Source organism: Conger conger, chromosome 11 (assembly GCF_963514075.1).
Source record: "Conger conger chromosome 11, fConCon1.1, whole genome shotgun sequence".
Classification (NCBI taxonomy): domain Eukaryota; kingdom Metazoa; phylum Chordata; class Actinopteri; order Anguilliformes; family Congridae; genus Conger; species Conger conger.
The window spans coordinates 19,284,239-19,305,313 of record NC_083770.1 but is presented as its reverse complement, the minus strand read 5'-3'; the positions used below and the strand labels follow the sequence as shown (position 1 = coordinate 19,305,313).

Here is a 21,075-nt window from a genome sequence, read left to right as displayed (position 1 = left end):
GTATTTTTTGGGGGGAGGGGTTCAGGACGAGCTCCAGGATGTACCCCCTCCCCGATACAGCAGAAGGTCAGCAGAAGGACGGGATTGGGGGGAGAGAGAGAGGAGAGAGACGTGGTGGTTTTGGCGGGTGACAGGCGTGAGTGATGGGGGTGCAGGGGGGGCACCCCCCCACTCCCCCTGTCCTTCACAGGCTCACACAACCCTGAGAGAGGAGGAGGAGGAGGAGGAGGAGAGAAAGTTTGAGCTCCAGTTCCCCCACACACAGTCTATACATATCCCGTCCTAATGTCGTCCTTTCTGTCTTTCTATTTCTGAGCAGACGGATTAATTTGTACTTCTGTGGGGCCGTTCACTTAGGGAATCCAGCCTCTGTCTGTCTGAGAAAAACTGCACAGGGACTGGCTTTTACTCCACTTTCTTTTTTGGTTCTAGAGAGCTGAGATTTATGGTGGCTTTCTATCTATCTGTCTGTCTGGCTGTCTGTCTGTCTGGCTGTAGAGTGTATAACTCTATTTCGGTGGGTGTGTGTGTCTGTGTGTGTGTGTCTGTGTGTGTGTGTGTGTGTGCGTGTGTGTGTTTATGTGTATGTTTGTTTGTGTGCGTGTGTGTGTGTATTTTAGTGCTCAGTGCTCGAGTGTTTCTCAGTGAAAGTTTCAGTTAAACTCAGTGAAAGTGCTGTAATAAGTCGCTGCTGTTTTTTTCCCCCTGCCCTCTACCTGTCCTCTCCCGCTGAATCCCGCCTCTTCCCCGTCTCTCCCCCCCCATTCCGACCGCGCTTCCAGGAGCTGCTGGCTTCCCGGCTCTCCGGTCCGACCGCCCCCGCCCCCCCCCACGCCCCCTCCGCGGCCCTCCGCCTGGACCCCCCCGGCCCTCGACCCCGCTTCGACCCCATGGCTCAGTTCAACCGCCTCGGCGCCGGGGAGTTCGACCAGGTCAGTCCAGCCTCTCCCCCGTCTTCCTCCGCGGCCGGAGCGCTCGCTCGCCCGCCGCCGCCATTTGCATCCGCGGTGTCTTTCCGCTCGATTGCATCATAACCTCCCGCATCATCGTAATCTCACTGGAGACCTCCACCAGAACATCGCTGACCATGACAAATAGCTCTGGGGCAGTTCCACCGCTAATTCTGACACTTAGGAGGACATTCTAAACCGTGAAAGTCGTGTTTATTATTTCTTTAAGCAGGTTTTTTTTTTTTATACTGAAATTGATTTTCATAACTTTTCAACCGATCTGCCTTACATTAACTTTCCTGTGAAACGGTTCACAGGGTGTCATCGTGATTTCCTCGTACATGGAGTTCGAGTCTTATTCCGGAACTTTCCTTTTCCGTCAAGGCCACTAAAGTTCTGTTGGGGTACAGTGACAAGCTCTGAGCCTCTCGCGGCTTTGTGAGTTAAGACGTGAACTTCCCCAATTCTCAATAGGTCGTTCTCCGAGCAGAATTCTGATAGATAAGAGCGGAAAAAGACATTAAAAGGATAAAAGGCAGAGAGAGAATCTTGAAATGGCTCAGGTATAAAAAAGGAGTCTCGCTTTTCCGCGACTTCCAAAGACCTTTTCTCCCCTGAGCATCCTCGAAATTGTAGATTTAATGCTGATTCTAAAATAATATTGTAGAGTTAGGTGAGGTTTTCTAGCCAAAGCAAAAAATAGTTCCATAAAATCAGCATTTTTTTCCCCTTAGGTTTAAGGAAAGTGCCTTAAACTTGACCCGGGTGTTCTTTTGTAGGAGTTTTTACAGATATTTTAAGAGCCTCAAGTTAACACTGTGCCATAGTGATGAACTCACCTGCAAACCGGTGACTGTATTCTCCCCCTCAGCCCACGCTGAACTACAGGAGAGCTGGAGCTAATTGGAGGATAGACACGTCTTCCACTGACAGGAAGTTCCCAGCCGTGGTCCTGAAGATCTGCAGGACCTGCTGGTTTTTGTTTTAGAATGGGCAGCCGTTGTAACAGGCAGATCAGGCAGTGCCCAATGTTAATCATTATGTCCAATGTCACGTTCATGAGAAGGTGCCAGTGTTTTGGAGTGACCCCCAAATACATTTTTTACCGAGCCCCCCCCCCAGAACTCTGGGCTCTGCGTTGTACCCAAGCAACTGGGTGAAAATAGTCTGCTTTACCTGATTGGTTAACTTGTCTGGTCCAAATTTTCACTTGTGGCACAGCAACCCATAGCAATCGAACCACTCAGGAGCCAATCTCCATGTTTGTTTGTTTGTTTGTTTGTCTGTCTGTCTGTCCAGTAGGATCTGTGTTTTCCTGTCACCGTCTCTTTGAGGCGAATAAGAGTTGCGCTCAGAGCTGCAGTCCTTTGTATGAAACAGCCTGTTTAGAGGGTGATTAAACTGGCCCGTCTGCTGGAGGCATCCGGGGTGTTTGTCAGATTAAACAGGGCGGGGGGTGTGGTGCGGGGGGGCGATCCATCAGTCAGGAGACAGTTGTGTTTCCCTCGCACTGTCAATAAAGCCCCCCAACTGGACTCAGCGGTGACATTTGAGCAATCAGAGAAATCGCATTTTTATTTGCTTCCCCAACAAAGAAGAGCCAGTCTCACGCTTTTCAAAGGGGGGGGGGGGGACCAGTACGCCATTAAAAACCAGGGCTGGAAGAATAACCGCTCTCGGAAAATTGATTTATCTTTTTATAAATGATGGCTACATCCCCAAATGGATTTATAAATTAATTGCTGTCTTATTGGAATAAAACCCTTCTTGTGCGGACATGATTGATGCGGGCTGTCAGAGTCCTTGTTCGGGACCCCCTCCTCGTTGGTTAGTTCCCCCCTAGCCGCGGCTGTAATTTACTGATGGTATTAACTCTGATTAATAACTAACAATAGCGTCTCCTCATACATCAACAGTCTGCCATCAGTGACTGGAGCTGGGACTGGGCCCGACTGCTGCCGGCCTATCAGAGCGTGAGTCAGGTGACCTTGGGAGCGCTACTGGCTAACAGGTAACGGATCCGCTTTCGCTTTCCTTTTTAAAAAAATGTCGGAGATTGACGGCTGTCAGTCCGAGGTTGTGCGTTGTTTTGCGAACGGGGGAGGGGGGTATTCGGAGATTCCTAAACTGCCGTTCTCGTGAAACCTTGCCGATGTTCAGAGGAGATCTTGTGTTTGAGTGCGTGTGTGTTTCTGTGTGTGTGCCCTCTGTGTGCTAACTCTGAAAGTAGAACGCGCGTCACCCTCGCCTGGCTCCAGGAGAATTTCACCTCTGCGATGGAGCCTCGCGCTCCCACATCCCTGCCTGTTTCAAAGAGCCTGAACTCTGCCAGCTTCAACAAGGAAAGAGGGAAAGTAGGGGGTGGATAGTGTGGTAGGTGGGGGGGAGAGAGAGATGGAAGAGAGCTAGAGAGAAAAAGAGACAGGCAGAGGGAAAGAGCGTGAGAGAGAGAGAAAGAGAAAAAAAGAGAGTTCATTTCTCAGCATAGAACTAGAGATGAACCTTCTCCCCCTGAGGTTATCTGGAGCACCGCTGGTTTCTCTGTGGTGCTTGCGGGTACAGAGAGCGTGTAGTGGGAGAGATTAGAGCAGTGCGTCGGGGGATGGGTCACGCGTGTGTGGGATGGGGCGTGTGTGGGTCACGCGTGTGTGGGACGGGGCGTGTGTGGGACGGGGGGTGGGTCACGCGTGTGCGGGATGGGGTGTGTGCGGGACGGGGCGTGTGGGACGGGGCGTGTGGGACGGGGCGTGTGCAGGACGGGGCGTGTGGCAGGACTCAGGGTAGCACTGGTGAAGGAGAGGGGTCCCCCTGCACCAGTCTGACCCGGGGGGGGGGGGGGGGTTGGTGGTTGGGGGGTACGTGGAGCCTGTGGAGGTGCCACCCCATCACTGCAGGGGCCTGAACCACACCCTCAGTGTGGCACGGGGGGAGCCAGGTGTTTGGGTAGCCGCTACCACAGTGAGGCAAGGGTGCTACATTCAGATCCGCCGATGCTAACCGTTTTGAGAACCCCGTAGTCCAAAGTGGATTCCACATATTTCTTTGAGCATACTTTTTACATACGATGCTCATGAGTGTGTCAGTCCTCAGTAATGGAGTGTGTGCTTTTGGGGATGGGAGGGGGCTGTGTGTGTGTGTGTGTGTGTGTGTGTGTGGGAGGGGGTGTGGACCAATAAGAGACCTGCTTCAGTCCCTCATCAGCACAAGAGGGTCTGTCACGTCTAAACCCCAAGTCTGCGGGCGCTGAAAGGGTTAAACGGAGAGAGGGAGAGAGAGTGGGGGAGAGAAAGAGAGAGAAAGAGATAGAGAGGGAGAGAGAAAGAGAGAGATAGAGAGAGAGAGAGAGGCCGGGGGCCGGCGGCAGCTGATTGACGCCGAGCGGTGGAGTTCCTGAAGTCTGGAGCCCTCGACGAGACGCGACGCGCGGCATAAATATTTATGCGGGCGCGTGACACGTATTAGGTAGCAATATTTCACCCGTTCTCGGCCCTCAATTCCGAGCTGTCATTCCGCGTGATATCAGCCGCCGTACGGTCGCCGCGGCTACGCGGCATCCATTTTAAATGGCCCCCGTCGTCACACGCGGCTCATAATAAAGGGCGCAAGGCTTGTCTGGCAAGGACAGCGCTGTAATAAGGGTGACGCGTCCGCTGTCCCTGTTCCCGCCGCCCGCTAGACGCCGTGTCGCACACGTGTAAAAAAAAACGATACTGTCACTCCTGGCCGTGCTGGAATTACAGCGGGATTATGGGTAATTCCCAACTTGTACCGTCGTCCCGGCACCACGCGTGGGCCCCAGGGTGCGGGGAGCTGGATTATTCCTAAACAGCCTTGAACGGGTGATTCCAAACTTTCCCGACTTGTGCCGTGTGTGGCCCCAAAGTGCCGAGATAAAAGAGGGGAACGGGGGAGGAGAGGGAGAGGGGGAACGGGGGAGGAGAAGGAGAGGGGGAACGTGGGAGACGAAGGCGACGGAGGAGGGAGAGAGAGAGGGTGTAAATATGATATAACGCTGTAGTCTGCTCTAAAATGTCCTGGGCTTCTCCTTTTCTCCCTCATTAGGAGCCCCTTGAGGGAGCAGAGGGGGTTTATGGGAGGATTACTGAGGGGAATATGGCAGAGGGGAAACAGAAAGCTGATCAAAGTTTTCTGTGGATCTCCCCAAGCTGTGACGTAACTCCATGGGTTTGGGGAGGGTGGTTGTTCGGTTGAAGGCGAAGGCGCTATATTCAGATCCGCTGATGTTAACTGTTTCCAGAATCCTGCGGTCCAATGTGGATAGGGTGTTTCTTTGCACTTTCTTTATTCATACATTGCACCTGAACTGTTTACTATGGATTACAAAGGACTGTGTTTTCCTGAAGAAGTTATTTTTGTGGCTATATGAAGCCAAAGGTCATGTTTCTATGTGAGGTTTTTACCTTCATCGGGAGAGGGGGAAGTGGATATTCTCCTTCCTGTCTCTGTCTTCCCAGTCCTCGAGTGAACCTTCCTCCCTGGCCTTTCTCTTCCTTACACTCTCCCCCTTCCTCTCTGATGCCAGGGGCTTGGACGTTGCTCTCGGGAATGTTCCAGAACCTTCTCTCTCCCCACTTTGCTCTCTCTGATCGCAGAGCGAACAGGGTGAGTTATCTGAGCCGTGCATATTGCGCCAGTGGCATCACAATCGTGAACGTCTCCGGGTTTATTCCGCGTAATGGAGAGATTAGAAGCCAGGGACCCTTCCGTTTACAAGGGCCACCTGTTAGATCTCCTCCTCCACAACTTTCCTGAAGAGTCCCGGGCGCAGAAACTTCTCCGCAGTGCTAACGCCGGCGATTCGGCGGTTGGCAGATGGCGCGGGCCTCAGATGTGTGAAGTTACGGCTGTCCCTTTTTGTCACCTGTCACTTCAGAATCTCGCCCGCGCGCGTCATAAATCATTCCCAAATTGAGCTTTTTCGACGGCGCCCGCTGATTAATGCACCTGGGCTTCGGAGAACTTTCCAGAAGGACCCAAGGCAACTTTTGACTTTTAGCAGAATCAATGTTCAACTCTCTTTTTTGTTTTTTTTTCAGGGTCCGTCCCCGTTTCAATCGCACGGGCGTGCGCGGATACGTATAAATAACCTTAACTTCATCCTCTACGCCGGCGCGGAGACGCGGAGACGTTTTCATCATTTACAGTCGCGGTGTGAAACGCAGGTTAACTCTCAGGGCCCTCATTCTTCGGGGTGTATAATGCGCTGTGTGATTCATGGCAGAAGGAAGCGGCTGAGAGCTCAGAAAGGCGGTTGAATCGTGCAGTAAATGGATATGTTAAACCCAATACATCGCCTCCTCATTATGCTCAAGGTTCTGTTGGCTTTTGTTATCGAGTCAGCGTGAGCATGTAGGCGTCGTGAAAAGGACAGAATCTCTGATTTCTTCCTTCTCTCTGTCTTTGTTTGGACTGGGGTGCCTTGTTTAAAGTTTATGAGATTAGAAGGTTAGTAATTCTTTAATTAACGTTACACCGAATCGAAACAAGAACCTTGGAGGGGAACCTTTTCTTCTTTCAATCACCGACAGACAACAAGCAATTACTGCTCCCCCCCTACCCCCGAAGCCTCCCTCCTTCTTCTTCTGCCGTTCTTTAACCCTGGCGCTGAAATACATGACGGCATCCATTGTGTTTGTATTACCCGGCGCATTGAGTCGGGAGTACGTCTTTATTCCGACGCGCGACATCTCAAGGATTCGCGAGGCGCTGGATGCCGTCGCTGACGCTAACACATCTCACAGCCGCAGAGAGGAGCGGAGAATAATTGGCGGTATCCTTGTAAAGTGTCGCTTTGTAGCTTTGTGTAGGTCAGTTCCGGGGCCTGTTCCTGTTGCCGTGGGAGTCGGGGAGGGTAATTTATTGGTTCTTGAGCGGCCTCACGTCTGCGGACCTGGGAGATGATTACTCGACCCGGGTTGGTTAAGCAGTGAATAATGAAGGATGGAGGTTTGGAGAGCATATCTTCCGAGTGGAATCTTCTGAGCTGTTCACACTGCACTCTTAGAGAAAAGGGGTTCTTTGGCCCGTGTCTGCAGAGGAACTCTTTTTAGGAACCTTTTTATGGAACGCTCTGTCATAGGTGTGGAGTGTGAAACAAAGAACCATTTTTCCTGACAAAGAACCCTTGAACTAGATAGGGTTATTCTATGGAATCACAATAGAATCCTCTTTGGACCTTTTTTTAGAGTGTATTGTGTAATCTGCCTTGAAGAAGAGAACTGTCAGAGTGTGGCTGTATATGGGCCAGCTTGTGCAAGGCTAGGCTATGCAGTGCACTGTAAACCATAACACATGGCTGGGCTGTTGGAGATGAGTTTATCGAAGTTTAACGCGAATTTGTTTAAAACTAAGAAACACAGGTGTTTGTTCATTGTGAGGCAGTAAATTATATAGGCGATTCAGGGCTTAGCATATGGCATGGATTTTAACCGCGGGTTTGACAATAACATTTCTTTTTCAACATTTGTACCATTGCTACTGTTCGCAGTGGTGGCGTCTTCTGTTGGAATTGTCATTTTATGACTTGCAGAAGTACAGTACTTTCAACTGCGCCGATAGTCGGAGCGTTTTTCGAGAGGTAGGCAAATACCATCTGTTCCGAACGACGGCCATATGGTCTTCGTTTTTCTGAGGGAATTAGAATAAAAACAAATATGTCAGAAAGCGGAGTTTGTTCACGGGCGTTGATCAGCATCGCGGTAAAGAAACCTGAGTCTCCACGTGTTTCCGTTCATTGTGAGAATCTTTGGGTAAAAGAGGCCTTCGCGCTCATTTGTATATTCAGCAGGTGAGATTATTTGTCTTGATGCCGTTTTGTATTTCGTATTGTATCGTTTCGTATTTGTCTTCGTTTTCTTGTTTTTCTCAGAGCGCATCGTCCTGGCACCGAGCGCAGGCGGTGATGTCAAGGTTAGATAAACTAACTTCTCACTTTTCCCCTCTCTTGTTCTTGTCATATTGGGTAAAAAAAAAAAAAACCCCATTCTAGTTTCAAGCCGTTGGTCCTTCTCTCTGTCTCGCGGGGGAGGCGAATTCTTGTCACCCTCAAAGTCAAAACCGTACGATGTGTCATTGACGGATCTTACCCCCACCCCCCCCCCCTCAAACTCTCTCCCCTTTCCCGCGTCCCTCAGATTGACAGGTCGTGACAAAATAGCGCTCATGTCGCTTGAACACGTCTTTTGTCTGGGCCCGCACTTTTTTCCTGGTCTTCCTCGGCTCTTGGTGTCTGAGCGGCGCTGACACATTGAGGTTTTCATTAGCTTTAACCAGGTGTGGGTTTCTTCATGGAGCCGCGTCTCCGTGGGAGAATAAATCAGCCGAGCCCAGAGAAAGGCCGTGGCCCCCAGCGCACGTGGCAGAGACGGGCTGAGAGGCTCATTAATCAAGCGCCGAGTCGCAGATGGGATGGATCCACACACACTGGCAGCAGACTGTGAAAGTCACATCCAACACGCTCAACTGTCAACTAGGCAGTCCGCTGCACACTCCTCCTCTCCTTCTCCTCCTCTCCTCCTCTTCTCCACTCCTCCTCTCACCTGCTCCGCCATGTCCTGGAACGCTGGGAATGGTCTTCCAGGTGTCAGCGGTCGAACAAACGCTCCGTTCACCTCGGCCGTGAACGAAGCAATACAAAAGTCAGTCTTAAAAAGTATCTTCGTCTTATATTAAGACTTAAAATCTTATTTTTGCTAAATAAGACAAAAGAAAACTTCCAATGGAGTGAGAATGTTTGACTTGTGGGGTGAGAAAATTTCACTTGTCAAGCCAACTCAACAGTAACTTAAAACAAGCTAATATTTTCTACTTGAGAGAAAAAAAGTAAGATCTTCAGACTATTACAAGACTAAAAACGCTTGTTAAGACAGACTTTTTTTAAAGTGTTGTCTGCTGGACTGTTATTTGGGTGAATTTTGGAAGCGAGCAGAGTGATTTCGGCACTGTGTTGTGATGTGAGGTTTTTAAAGAGAAAATAAAATAAGGTCTGCATGCCTTTGGGGGAGATGCATTTTTATTTAAATGTTATTTAATGAAGGTGCTTAATCTTGCTGCTTGGAGCACTTGGATACTTCTGTTCTGTGGCAGGCAAGAGAAGATAACCTTCAGTACCAACATGAAATTGTGACTAGAATTTAACATTTATTTGTGTATTTTAAATCTTTGTTTTGCTCCACTGAAAATCATTGTTTGCTCTGTTTCTTTCTGAATTGTGTGGCATAGTACTTCAAATTGTATTATGTTCTCATTGCTTTGGTTGACTCGTGAATGCCACTGATATAGAAACGGCTTATAACCCGAATCATTGTTATATACTGGTCATTATAGCTCTTCTTTTAAGAATTAATAATGCAGATTATTAAATACCATTTATGTGTTACACATTTAACACAACCGACGGTGAATACTGTTTTAATTCAACAAGTATATAAATAATTTCAATAAACAAAAGATGCATTCAAAACGAAAGTGATGTTAGGACATCTCCTGATACAGGCAGTGTTCCTGTTAAAATCTCACTCTTGCACATGTTGTGCAATGAGGCAAATCTCCAGTCATTCATTGGCCAAACTATTGGCCACCTATTGTGCAAAATGAAATAATAAAATATAAAATATGAAAATGATAGTTTGAAATGATTGTTTTCAGCCCTGTAAAAACATAAGTCAGGCTAACTTAACATAAGGCCTCACATGTTTTTTTGTTTTTTTTAGAGTAAACTCAACCTTATTGTACAGAATTTCACCTAAATAAATGCCCTGGGTATACATTATATCATACTGTATGAGATATTTTGCTCAGGACTTCAGTTAGGAGAACGTTCATCCTCAAAGGTTGTTGTTTCCATGAAATGTTTCATTTGCCCTTACTGTAGAGTGAAGAAGCACCGGGCAGCATGTCCTAATGATCTGATTGGCTTTCTCCCGCTCTCTGCGGCTGCCACTCAAATGACATCACTGCAGTTTTAGCAGGTGAACCTTTTTTTGCAGTAGAATCGTTGACACTGTCAGATGCACGCTCAGTTCCCATCGATGAATCACATCAAACATTTACCTGTCCCTTCAGCCTGCATTAAAAAAGTGAGGGAAAACAGGATTTAAAAAGATATGATTTAGACAGAGTACAGAGTTTTATGTGTGTAGCACAATGCCATTTGCTTAATTTTTTATGCCACCCATAACTTTCTCAGTGTGCTGAAATGGAGGATTGTTTTACTGTAGCGCAGGCAGTATCCTGTAGGTCCTGCCTGGTCCCTGTGTCACAGATTGATGAGTTATTCATGAATACAGTTGTTGTGTGCAGCTGTGCTGCAAGTACTGCCTTTCACAAAACTCTGAAAACTTGTTTTAGTAGTTCTCTTGGCCAGATACGCTCTCATGTTTTATATATATATATTTTTTTAATGTCCTGATGTTAATTTTACAGCACTGGTTGGTTGATAATATGGAGATTTTACATCAGTGGTAAAATGAAGAAATTTGGATTGGTTCATCCTAAAATAGACGCAGGTGCCTTTGGGGGTTATTTATGGAAAAACTCGACTTTGCCATTTGCATTTGTTTTTTATGAGAAATGAAGTGAAGAGATGGATCTTTCCAATTTCAGGAGAAGGTGTCCTTCCTCTTGTTGGCACTGCGCTCTGAGTTTTGTTGGGTTACGTTTTACATTCACATTCATTACCGTAGCGGTGCGCGGGAGAGATTTAATCATCTGTGTGCACTTCATTTCTGCAAGTACTTCTGTCTCCGCTAAGGTCGTCTTCTGCGGTGGTGCGGTCAGGACGTGTGACTAACACTAAAGTCCCACCCCTCACCCAAAAAACTGCCTGTTCCCAGTACCCTGCCCATCTTACCCCCCACTCACCCCCACCCAACCCCAACCCTCCCCCATCTCCTGTCTCCTTCGCATGTCTCTCTCTTGGTTTGTTTTCCTTTACGACCGACTTTGCGGATATTTACAGTAGCTGTAGCGGAATAGAGCACCTCTCCGTCGCGCTGTAAAGCAGGCCGGGCCCCATCCCGCGGAGTGGGACAGGTGAATGAGCGTCTGGCGGGGAGTGCGTGGCTCTCCGCCGCCCGGTGATTTACCGCCGCGCTTGATCGATCGGATGTGTTCGCCGCGGACGCTCGTAATGTGCGCCGGGGCCGGCCGAGGCCCTAGCAGTGAGTGACAGACCCACCTTGTCTGTGAGGTGGGGCCCTCAGTGTGGGGGGGGGGGTTTATTTCCCCCATCTGCACTGATCCACTTCCATCACCGTCAGGAGCGGGTAATTACCAGGATTCCGGCCTGTCACAGTTCATCTGCAGCTCTGTGACACGCCGCTAAAAAGACGAGACCGCGGTGGAACTGCTCCATCCTCCGCAATAGTCAAAACTAAGCACTCTACCTCCCCTACCCACCACACACTCACACACACACACATACACACACACACACACACACACACGTACACGTACACACACACATACACATGTACACGTACACTCACACATACACGCATGTACACGTACACACACACACATACACACACACACACACACGTACACATACACATACACATACACACACACGTACACACACACACACACACACGTACACACACACACACACACACGTACACACACACACACACACACAAACACACGTACACACACACACACACACACACGTACACACACACACACACACACACACACGTACACACACACTCACACACACACACACACACACACACACACACACACACACACACACACACACACGTAGCCTAGCGGTTAAACTCAGCGTAGCTCCTGTGGCATCGTCCACTCCAGCAGCCCGCGTGAAAGGCGGGCGGGGCGGTTTGCGGGCGGTTGTTCTCCGGCGGGCTGGCACGGGCTCGGCGGAGCTCGTAAACGCACCAGCTGTCGGCCTCCACTCCTCCACTCCGCCACTCCGCCGCCGCTGCGCCCGCTGACTGGCGTGCCTCCTGTTTTAAGATAATTCCCCTTGATTTATCCAATAAATAACCGTTCCAAAACTGGTAAAGCGTTTACTGGTATTAAGAGCAGAACATGCCACAATTAAGCCCCTTCAGGTAATTACGTGGCTAATTTAACAACAAACAACTGCCGCATTTACATGTGGAGCACGACGCTGGGCCTCTGCCACGTTCCCACGGAAACCAGCGCGGGAACGCCAAAAATTATATCGCTTCATAAATAAGAGGGAACTTGATTGAAGGTCCTTATTTTTTGTCCCTTGTTTCCCCGATAATGTGGCTTATCAAAACAAAAAATGACAACTATGGTGTTTATATATATTTATTTTTCCCCTGCTTCAAGTCCACTCAGAAAGTTAGCGGTTAAGTATTTATCTCAGAATTCATGGAGTTGCGTTGTAACATAATATAACATAGGCCTAACAAATCATAGCATCATGAACAGGCCATTCAGCTCAGCAATGCTCACCTTTTCCTACCACTAGGAAAGTGTACCTAATGCTTAGTTTGCCTAAAATATACCACTAAAGTGTACCTAAAGCTTAGTTTACCTAAAATATACCACTAAAGTGTACCTAATGCTTAGTTTACCCAAAATATACCACTAAAGTGTACCTAATGCTTAGTTTACCTAAAATATACCACTAAAGTGTACCTAATGCTTAGTTTGCCTAAAATATACCATTAGGGTGTACCTAATGCTTAGTTTACCTAAAATATACCACTAAAGTGTACCTAATGCTTAGTTTCCCTAAAATATACCACTAAAGTGTACCTAATGCTTAGTTTACCTAAAATATACCACTAAAGTGTACCTAATGCTTAGTTTACCTAAAAGCTCGACGGTATCTCGCACCGTGTCAAGCCAGGTCTTGAATCCCCCAGAGTTTCTCCCTCTGCGCTCTGGCTTGGCGGAGGAGCCTGTGGTGTCATTGGGGAAGGGGATGTGGGAGACAGGGTCTGTCAAAGTGCCAGTACGCAGACAGCGTTCCCTCCTCTCCCGGAGGGGCCCGCGCGTGCTCCCCAGAGCGGGGCCGGTGACGGGGGTCCTGTACAGATGGTCGTCGAGCCCTTTCCGAACGGCGGGGCACGCGGAACGTTCATTGAGATTCCCCGCCAGCGCTCCGGATCCCTCCTCTCCTCCTCTCCTCCTCTCCGGAGCGAAGGAAGGGGGGAACGTTGTGGGGAATGAAGGTTGTTGAGGAGTGAGGCGATCCTGTCATCCCCCATCCCCTTCATTCGCCCTAGAAATGGAGAAGCAGTTACGCTCTCAACTTTCTCTGTGGGGTAGGACTGTGTGCATGTGTGTGGGTGTCTCTGTGTGTGTGAATTTGTGTGTGTGAGTATGTGTTTGGGTGAGTGTGTGAGTGAGTGTGTGTGTGTGTATGTGTATGTGTATGTGTGAGTATGTGAGTATGTGTGTGTGTGTGTGTCAGTGTGTTTGTGTGTATGTGTGTGCGTGCGTGTTCATGTGTAAGTGGGGAGAGAGCGTGCTTTAGTGACCTAGCATCATGAGAAGGTGGTGAGGTTCCGGTTGGTGTTGGTGTTGTGGTAGCTGTTGGGGAGAAGATGGGGCTGTAGTGAGGTGGGGGGGCGGTATATGGACAGGTCTCCCTGGGGGGGGGGGGGGAGAGCCGTTGTCAGGCAGGGGTCTCCTCGGTGACCCAGGTCCTCATGCTCACGCGGGCATGACGGAGAGAGAGGCAGCGGTAATGGGTCGTAATGGCGGCCGCCGGGAGAGCAGGGCTCTTCAGCCCCACGTGTGAGCCCCGCTAAACACTCCACAGTGTGGCCGTTTCTGTATTCTTTTACTACACACACTCACACACACACTCACACACTCACACATACTCACACACTCACACACACACACACACACACTCACACACACTCACACACACTCACACACACACACACATACTCACACATACACACACACACGCACGCACATGCACACACTCACACACACACACACACACACGCACGCACACACACACACACACACACACTCATACACACACACACACACACTCACACGCACGCACATGCACACACTCACACACTCACACACGCACACACTCACACACTCACACACACACACACGCAAGCACACACACACACACACACACTCTCACACATACGCACGCACACACACACACACACACACACACACTCACACACACGCACGCACACACACACACACACACGCACACACACACACACACGCATGCACACACACACACACTCTCACACACACACACACACATACTCACACATACACACACACACACACACTCTCACACACACACACATACTCACACATACACACACACGCACACACACGCACACAGACACACACATACACACACACATACTCACACATACTCACACACTCACACATACACACACACTCACACACTCACTCACACATACACACACACACACACACACACACACACACAGACACACACACACACACACACCTTCCTCCGGGCTCAAATTGCTTTCCCGCCCACCTCTGCCGGCACGTGTGGAGGCGAGCTTGTGTTGACAGTCGCAATCCCATTTCAGCTGAACCCAGCCGTGTGAACTGACCCTCCCTGCACCTTACCTCCTCCCCCGCCCCACCTGCCCCCAACGCTACTCTACAGCGCATTTCAGCCCCGCGGCCTGGGCTGTTCTGCCGGTTCCTGTGTTAGATTTATCCGCTCTCCGTCTCGCTCCTCAAGCTGATACACTCTGGGGTGAGCGGGAAGACGCGTCGGGACACCAGGTTTCACTGCGAGTGGAGGAACCTCCACCTGCGGCCCTTCTCTCTGACCTGCTCCATACACGGCAAAAACCCCAAAACACTAACGCTAAAACAAGTGTTTTAGTCTCATATTGAGACTTACCATCTTCTTTCTGTTACTGTTCTGCGAAATAATGATGGCAATGCAAAATAATTTGCTGACAATGATGCCAATGATGTGAGATAGTTTGACTCCTTTCAAGATTTACCAATGGGGTAAGAATATGGCACCTGCCAAGCAACGGTAACGGAGAATTATTACAAGAGAAAGAACACTTAAGATACTTGTTTTTGCAGGTGCAGTGCGATTCATTAAATCCCAATGACCGTGATCAAGGTTTAAAAAATTACAATAATAATAATAATAAAATCTATATCAAACGCCTGGCTGATGTGCCCTCTGGCGGAAAACGGGCGGGTGGGAGCCCCCCTCCCCCCCCCGGCACGCTGGACTGTAAAAACGGGATGACGAGGGTTCGGCCTCGTCGGCTGGAGCTGATAAGAGCCTCCACTGGCGTAGTCACGCGTACCGCGTGTCCTTTCTCTCTCTGCGTAACGGCCTCTTTACTCCCGCCGAGCCAGACGCACGCTCGCGCTACGCTCAATTCCCTCCCCGCTGGAGGCGCAACATTAACGCCGTATGATACTCCTCCACACTTTTTGTGCGCTTAAATACTGTTTGCCCGGCCCTTTGCTGTGCAGAGAGGTAGTTTGCCCACTTTGGTTCGGTTGACGTAATGTCTACCCCCGGGGGGGGGGGGGCAGACAAAAGAAAGAAGAATATGGATTTATTTTTTCCTTTTCATAAAAAGGTGGTTCCATTTGAAGAAACTATTCCGCGCCTTCACAACTTTAGAATTCTCGCCTTTGTAAGAATGCGGAGCGTTGCCTTGATGTGACAGGTTGCGATGTTAGTCCAAGTCGCTTTTGACAGAACACAAAGGAGAAAAAAAACATTAAAGCGGAGCATTGAGTTTCTGTTCAGAGCTTGATTGGAGTTACTGAAATCGATTTTTCTTTTTTTTTACCTGAAAATGTCTTTGGTTCTCTATATCCGCTCTCTGCTCTGTCAGGTGTGCTGTGCTCTGCCTGTTAGATTGAATTTACCCCTGTGAGAAATTTAACAATCTCGATCACTTCTTTGAATTCATTTCCAGGCTTTGTGGAAGTATTATTTTTTTGTGTGAAAATCTGCATTCAGCTCCATCGTATGTCGGCTCGTAGATCAGCGGTGGCTGTGTGTTGCGTTACGTGCGTGATATGAGTGGTGACATTAAGGTTTTATAAAAGGTCATATTTCATAAGCGATTGTGTTGGTGTTTTTTTTTGGGGTGGGGGGGGTTGAGTGACTCATTTCCTCGTCTCTCTCTCTCTCTCTCTCTCCCTCTCCCTCTCTTCCCTTCTTTCTGCTTGTCCTCTGTTCCCCTTCGGAGCGCCGGCTCTCGTTCCGGGCATGGATGGCTAATTCCGGGCGCCTCCCGGCGGTTCAGACCGCCGCGGCCCCCGGCTTGACCCGCCGACGTTCCGGGCAATCCGTCATACGGATACGGACGGGCCCGCCCAGCATTCCTCCTGCCCCCCGCCCTGAGAACTCTCAATGTCAGAGTCCCGTCCTGCCCCCCCACCGTCTGAAGGTCACCCCCCCCCCCACACCTCCCCGCTCGTCTCCCAGACTCTCCACGAGTCGGAGGGCACCTCTTCCTCTTCTTCTTTCTTTCTTTCTTTCTGGAAACTCGACCGCAGTGCGCCCCCCATTAAACCCCCCCTCCCTCCCCGTCTTCCCCCCTCCCTCCCCGTTTGGAGAGAGGTCAGAGCGCCGGCAGTTCTGTGCCAGGAGGCCGTGAGGCTCCTCCGCTGACCGCACCTCCGCACGGGCCGCCAGGGTGGAGGAAACTCCGCCTGACCGGCCCTTCGCAGACTCCCGGTCTGCCTGGAAGTGAGCGTGCTTTGAGCGTCTAACCTTTACTATACGGCTAGCTCATGCTGAACTGTAAAAACTAAAATTGGTAGAAACCTGTGTTCTTAATGTTCAAAATGAACTAGCCCTATATTCAAGTATTTTCAGATAAGAGTGCCTAGGAATGTTATGTTTGTTTTTATCGCCTAGAGAGTGCCTTCATTCATTCAGCTGTCTTTGGAATTCTACATAAACACCTTCTCCGCTGTTCTTAACTTCCCAGAATATTTACGGCATGGCGGTACGGTGTTTTGGTTGAATGTATTCGCAGTGTGATTACCGATGCAGTGTAGTCATTGTGTATTCATTTCATTTAGAAAAATGTAGTTATCGCTGGATGTTGGCTTAGAGCATCGAGGATGTAGCAATTTGCTGGTATGAGGGACCGTGGGATTTAAGTGGCATTTGTGCATGTACTTTACACCAATAATATTCATTTCGTAATATCTGCCGTACATTTTCATAAAGCGATGTTTAAAATTGTTTAAAGCCACACATTTGTGCTGTAAATCCAGGCACTGTAGTGTTCAGAACATCAGAGAAATGCTCTCACTTGTCAAAATGATTTTCGTTCATTATTTTAATATTTTTTTCATTATTAAATTATTTTTAGGGAACAGATGGTAAGTGGAATGTGGAATAGTTTAAATACTGTACTGTTATTATGCCATCATATTTTCAGTTTACAGCTGAAATCCCAGTTAAAATGTGTGGCTAGCTGCAAAAATAGTCACAACATTGTGTTCATTACTGGAGCTTTACTGTCTCACTGGCAGCAGGTGAAGGCAGACTATGGAGTGAAGTGTATATACTCAGGAATAATGCGGCATGCGTATAGGGCAGCCTTGGGCTCGTGTTCAGCTCTCTCTGTGAGGCTGTGGTCACTCTGTTGTTTGTTTTCAGTGTCTCCACACGTCAGGCTGCAGTGGGGTTCAGTGTTGGCTGAGGTGCGGGAGCCCTCCTCATGTGCGGACTCTCGTTAGGTGCGGCTCGTTTAATGTTATGAAGTACGGAGGGGTTGTGCTTTCTCTCTGCGCTTCCCCGCGCTGTCGCCCGGGCGTCGAGCGTCCGAGGCATCTGCGTCTCTCCAAGGTTATTTCCCCCGGAACCGGAGCCTGGAGAAGGAGGAACAATTGCTCTGGACCTCGGTCGAAAGTTAAACCAAAACGAGTTAAACCAAGTACCGGCCAGTGCCAGAGGTCACTAAAGGCTAAACTGAGACTCTCTCGTCGTCTGGCTCTGTTTCGTTCCGAGACGCACCTGAGGAGGGCGGGAGGCCCTCTCAGGTTCCCCCCCTGACTGACTAGCGCGCGCGGCAAACGATGCAGCGTGTAAGACTTTACAGGGGATTTCTACTCTTTATTTTTTCGCCCTCAAGGGGCCGTTGGCAAAGAGATGAGTTTTAGGCAGACGTATAATACGTCAGCCGTGCTTAAGAGAGCTTTCTGCTCGCAAATTCTGCCCCCTTTTTTCACCGGCGCTGGGCAGCATTGACAGGAGCGATCAAAGCCGCCACGCGTAAATGAAGCTGTCAGAAAGGGGCTCGACAGCCAAATCCCCGAACGGAGAGTTTTACAGTCAAATTTAATATGGCCAGAACCCAGCCGGCAACAGGATCAAACACCCCATACATAGCCCGTAACACAATTAAATATAAATGTGCCCTGAGAATTGGAAAACAATGTGTGCAGTCGCCGGGATCCGATTCTCCCCATCTTCACAATAAACTGAGACGCTAATTACCAGCTTCAAGTTGAATATATTATTTTGCTGAGATCTTTATTTCGCACGGATCTCTTTTGCACATGAAAGCATCTGGGGCGATTGTGTAACACTGTATTTTCCTGTATAACAATAATCACTTTCAGGAAAATTAAAGACGTGCTGTCCTACCTATTTGCCGTGAATATTTATCCCGTCTTCAGCAACATTCGTTTTTAGGTTTTGCGAAAAACGTTTGAAAGTTAATTAGCCGATCAACAGCAGTAAGTGGCAAGGGGCATGGGAATGATATTTGTAAAAATGGCTTGTTGAGATTGAGGGAATAGTCTCACGGTTATAGAGATAAAATGTTTATTGCGTAGTCATGGACAGTGTTCTGACTGATTTCCACAGCGGCATTGCGCAGTGAAGCACGGACATTCAGTGGCTGAACTAAAACGGTTAAAATGCAAAATTGCAGAAATATTTTTCAAAAAGATGTGCGGCTTTGAGTCTCGCCATTAAAACGTACGGCTTATATGAGGACAAAATGAAGAAGGAAAATCAGACCGGCTAATTAGTGCTCTCGGAGAGAGAGGGAGAGAGAGAGAGGGGAAAAGAGAGAGAGATGCACAGATAATGAGCCTTGAATTGAGTCGTCTTCTTTAATCCGTCCCGCTCAAAGGGAGGGATAAAGGCGGCTTTTTCGGGGGTCCTGTGTGGGGCCCGCACACTCTCCCTAGCCCACACGCTACTCTCCAGCCAAGGTTTTTTTCCCCCTTCTATTCCCCCCGTTAATGTTGAGTCTGGCACTTTCCCTGGATGTGTGGGAACTGGAAGCCACGGTCCCTTTTACACACAGAATGGATCAGCTTGCGTTTCTATGGCTGTAGAAGTGTCCCATTGTTATGATGTCACCGCGTCTCAAGAACGGTGACCTCTGCCCCCCCCCCCCCCCCCTGGCAGATTTGCGGGTTGCTCATGGCCTTATTTCCACAGGTCCGATCAGCATTGTTCCCGCTCTGGGGGGCATCCCGGCCCCTTCTCCATGTGGAATTTGAAGTGCCTCACACATGCAACTTTCCTCTTCAGCGTAGTAGTCTTCCTCTTGTACCCTCGCTCCCCCACCCCCCCTCCATCTTCTTTTTCTCACCCTCTCCCCCTTCTCCTCCTCCTCCTCCTCTGTCTGCCCCCTTTTTCATTTTTCGTATCTCAGAAAAAAAATAGCGACCGCCGCCAGATGTCGCAAATACATCATCGGACAGCGTTTTTTTGTGTTACCCGGCGAAAAAATTAGTCACGGCACGTATGCAGACGCTGGTCGGGAGGTTGTTAGCGGCTGCTCTGTGTGTGTGTGTGTGTGCGCGTGTGTGTGTGTGTGTGTGTGTGTGTGTGTGTGCATTTGCGTGTGTATGTGTGTGAGTGTTTGTGTGTTCGTGAGTGTGTGCATGTGTGTGTGTGTGGTGCGTGTGTGTGTGCATACGTGCGTGCTTACTTGAGTGTGTGTGTGTGTGTCTGTGTGTGTGTGTGAAAGGGGTAAAGGTCATGACAGGTCAGCACATTGTCCTTCAGATGTGTGATATTTATGTATAAGAACGGCCCGGAATAAAAGCATATGCACATACGCATACGACAGAACCAACACAATCTGCCATCTCTACAGAACAGAGAGAGAGGAGAAAAAAGAAAAACAACAGTCTTTTTATTCTGAGAACATTTCAAAATGGAGTAAAAAAAAAAAAAGAAACGGAAAGGAAAAACCAACACGAGAGGAGAATGAAACGGCCTAATCAAAAGCCAAGTGAAAATGAATAATGCTAATTGCCTATTTCTGGTATTTTCCTGGAGAAATGACTCAGTGAAACTGGCTTTGTTTGCAGTTGAGACGGAGAAGGTAGGGGGGGGGGGGGGGTTCCCCAGAGTGGAGCTGTCCCAACAACACTCGCTCCTTCGGGGGGGACAGTTTACCGCCAGCCGGTAAGCGGGAACAAAAAAAAACAAAAAAAAAAACAGCCAGCCAGCATTAAAACGCCCGGATCTGAGGAGCCGTCTCGTCTCCAACAGAAATGCCTACAGAGGACATGAATGAAAGCCATCACAACTATAGAGGGCTTCTAAAAGACCTGATTCTGTTTGTTCTCCGTGACAGAAAATCAACAGTCGTGACGCATCAAGTTAGGCGTTGAGCGGATGGGTTTTTTTTTTTTTTTTTTACGTTGTTGTTGTTTGTTGGTCCTCCCCCCAGCTGGTGGTTTCCAGGGTGATGCGCTGTATGACATCATACCCCCCCGGTGCGACTCGCCAGCCCATAATATCACACAGACGTCGCTCGCGGTTTCTCTGTCCGCGCCGCCGTCGGCCCGCTCAAATGTTGTGTTCTCCGGGAAAATTAATTATTCAGTACACAACCTCAATTAAATTTGAATTCACCAGTTCAAGTAACCTTTTAGTATGCCGCATTAATTATTAATGCCCAGATTTGGCCCTGTTTAGATTAAGCGCTTATCCGATGGTTTCATTACATTATTGGAGGTGCACCACAGTTGTCTGTGTGTGTGTGTGTGTGTGTGTGTGTGTGTGTGTGTTTTTCCCCAGTGACCAATGCGTCATTCCACATAGCTAAAGGCATCCAATTGCAGTGTGTGCATTTTAAACTCAGTGAAAATATCCAGCCGT

General features: G+C 48.9%; 1 protein-coding gene across 1 annotated transcript in view; it reads left to right on the top strand.

The window, feature by feature from the left end:
* The window catches only part of kiaa0825 (KIAA0825 ortholog), a 122,724-nt gene that overhangs the window by 46,381 nt on the left and 55,268 nt on the right, over window positions 1–21,075 (top strand). The window contains exons 19-20 of the mRNA XM_061259391.1: window positions 783–932; window positions 2,867–2,961. Of these exons, the coding sequence (XP_061115375.1) occupies window positions 783–932; window positions 2,867–2,961 (245 nt within the window). The remainder of the gene's footprint in view (window positions 1–782; window positions 933–2,866; window positions 2,962–21,075) is intronic.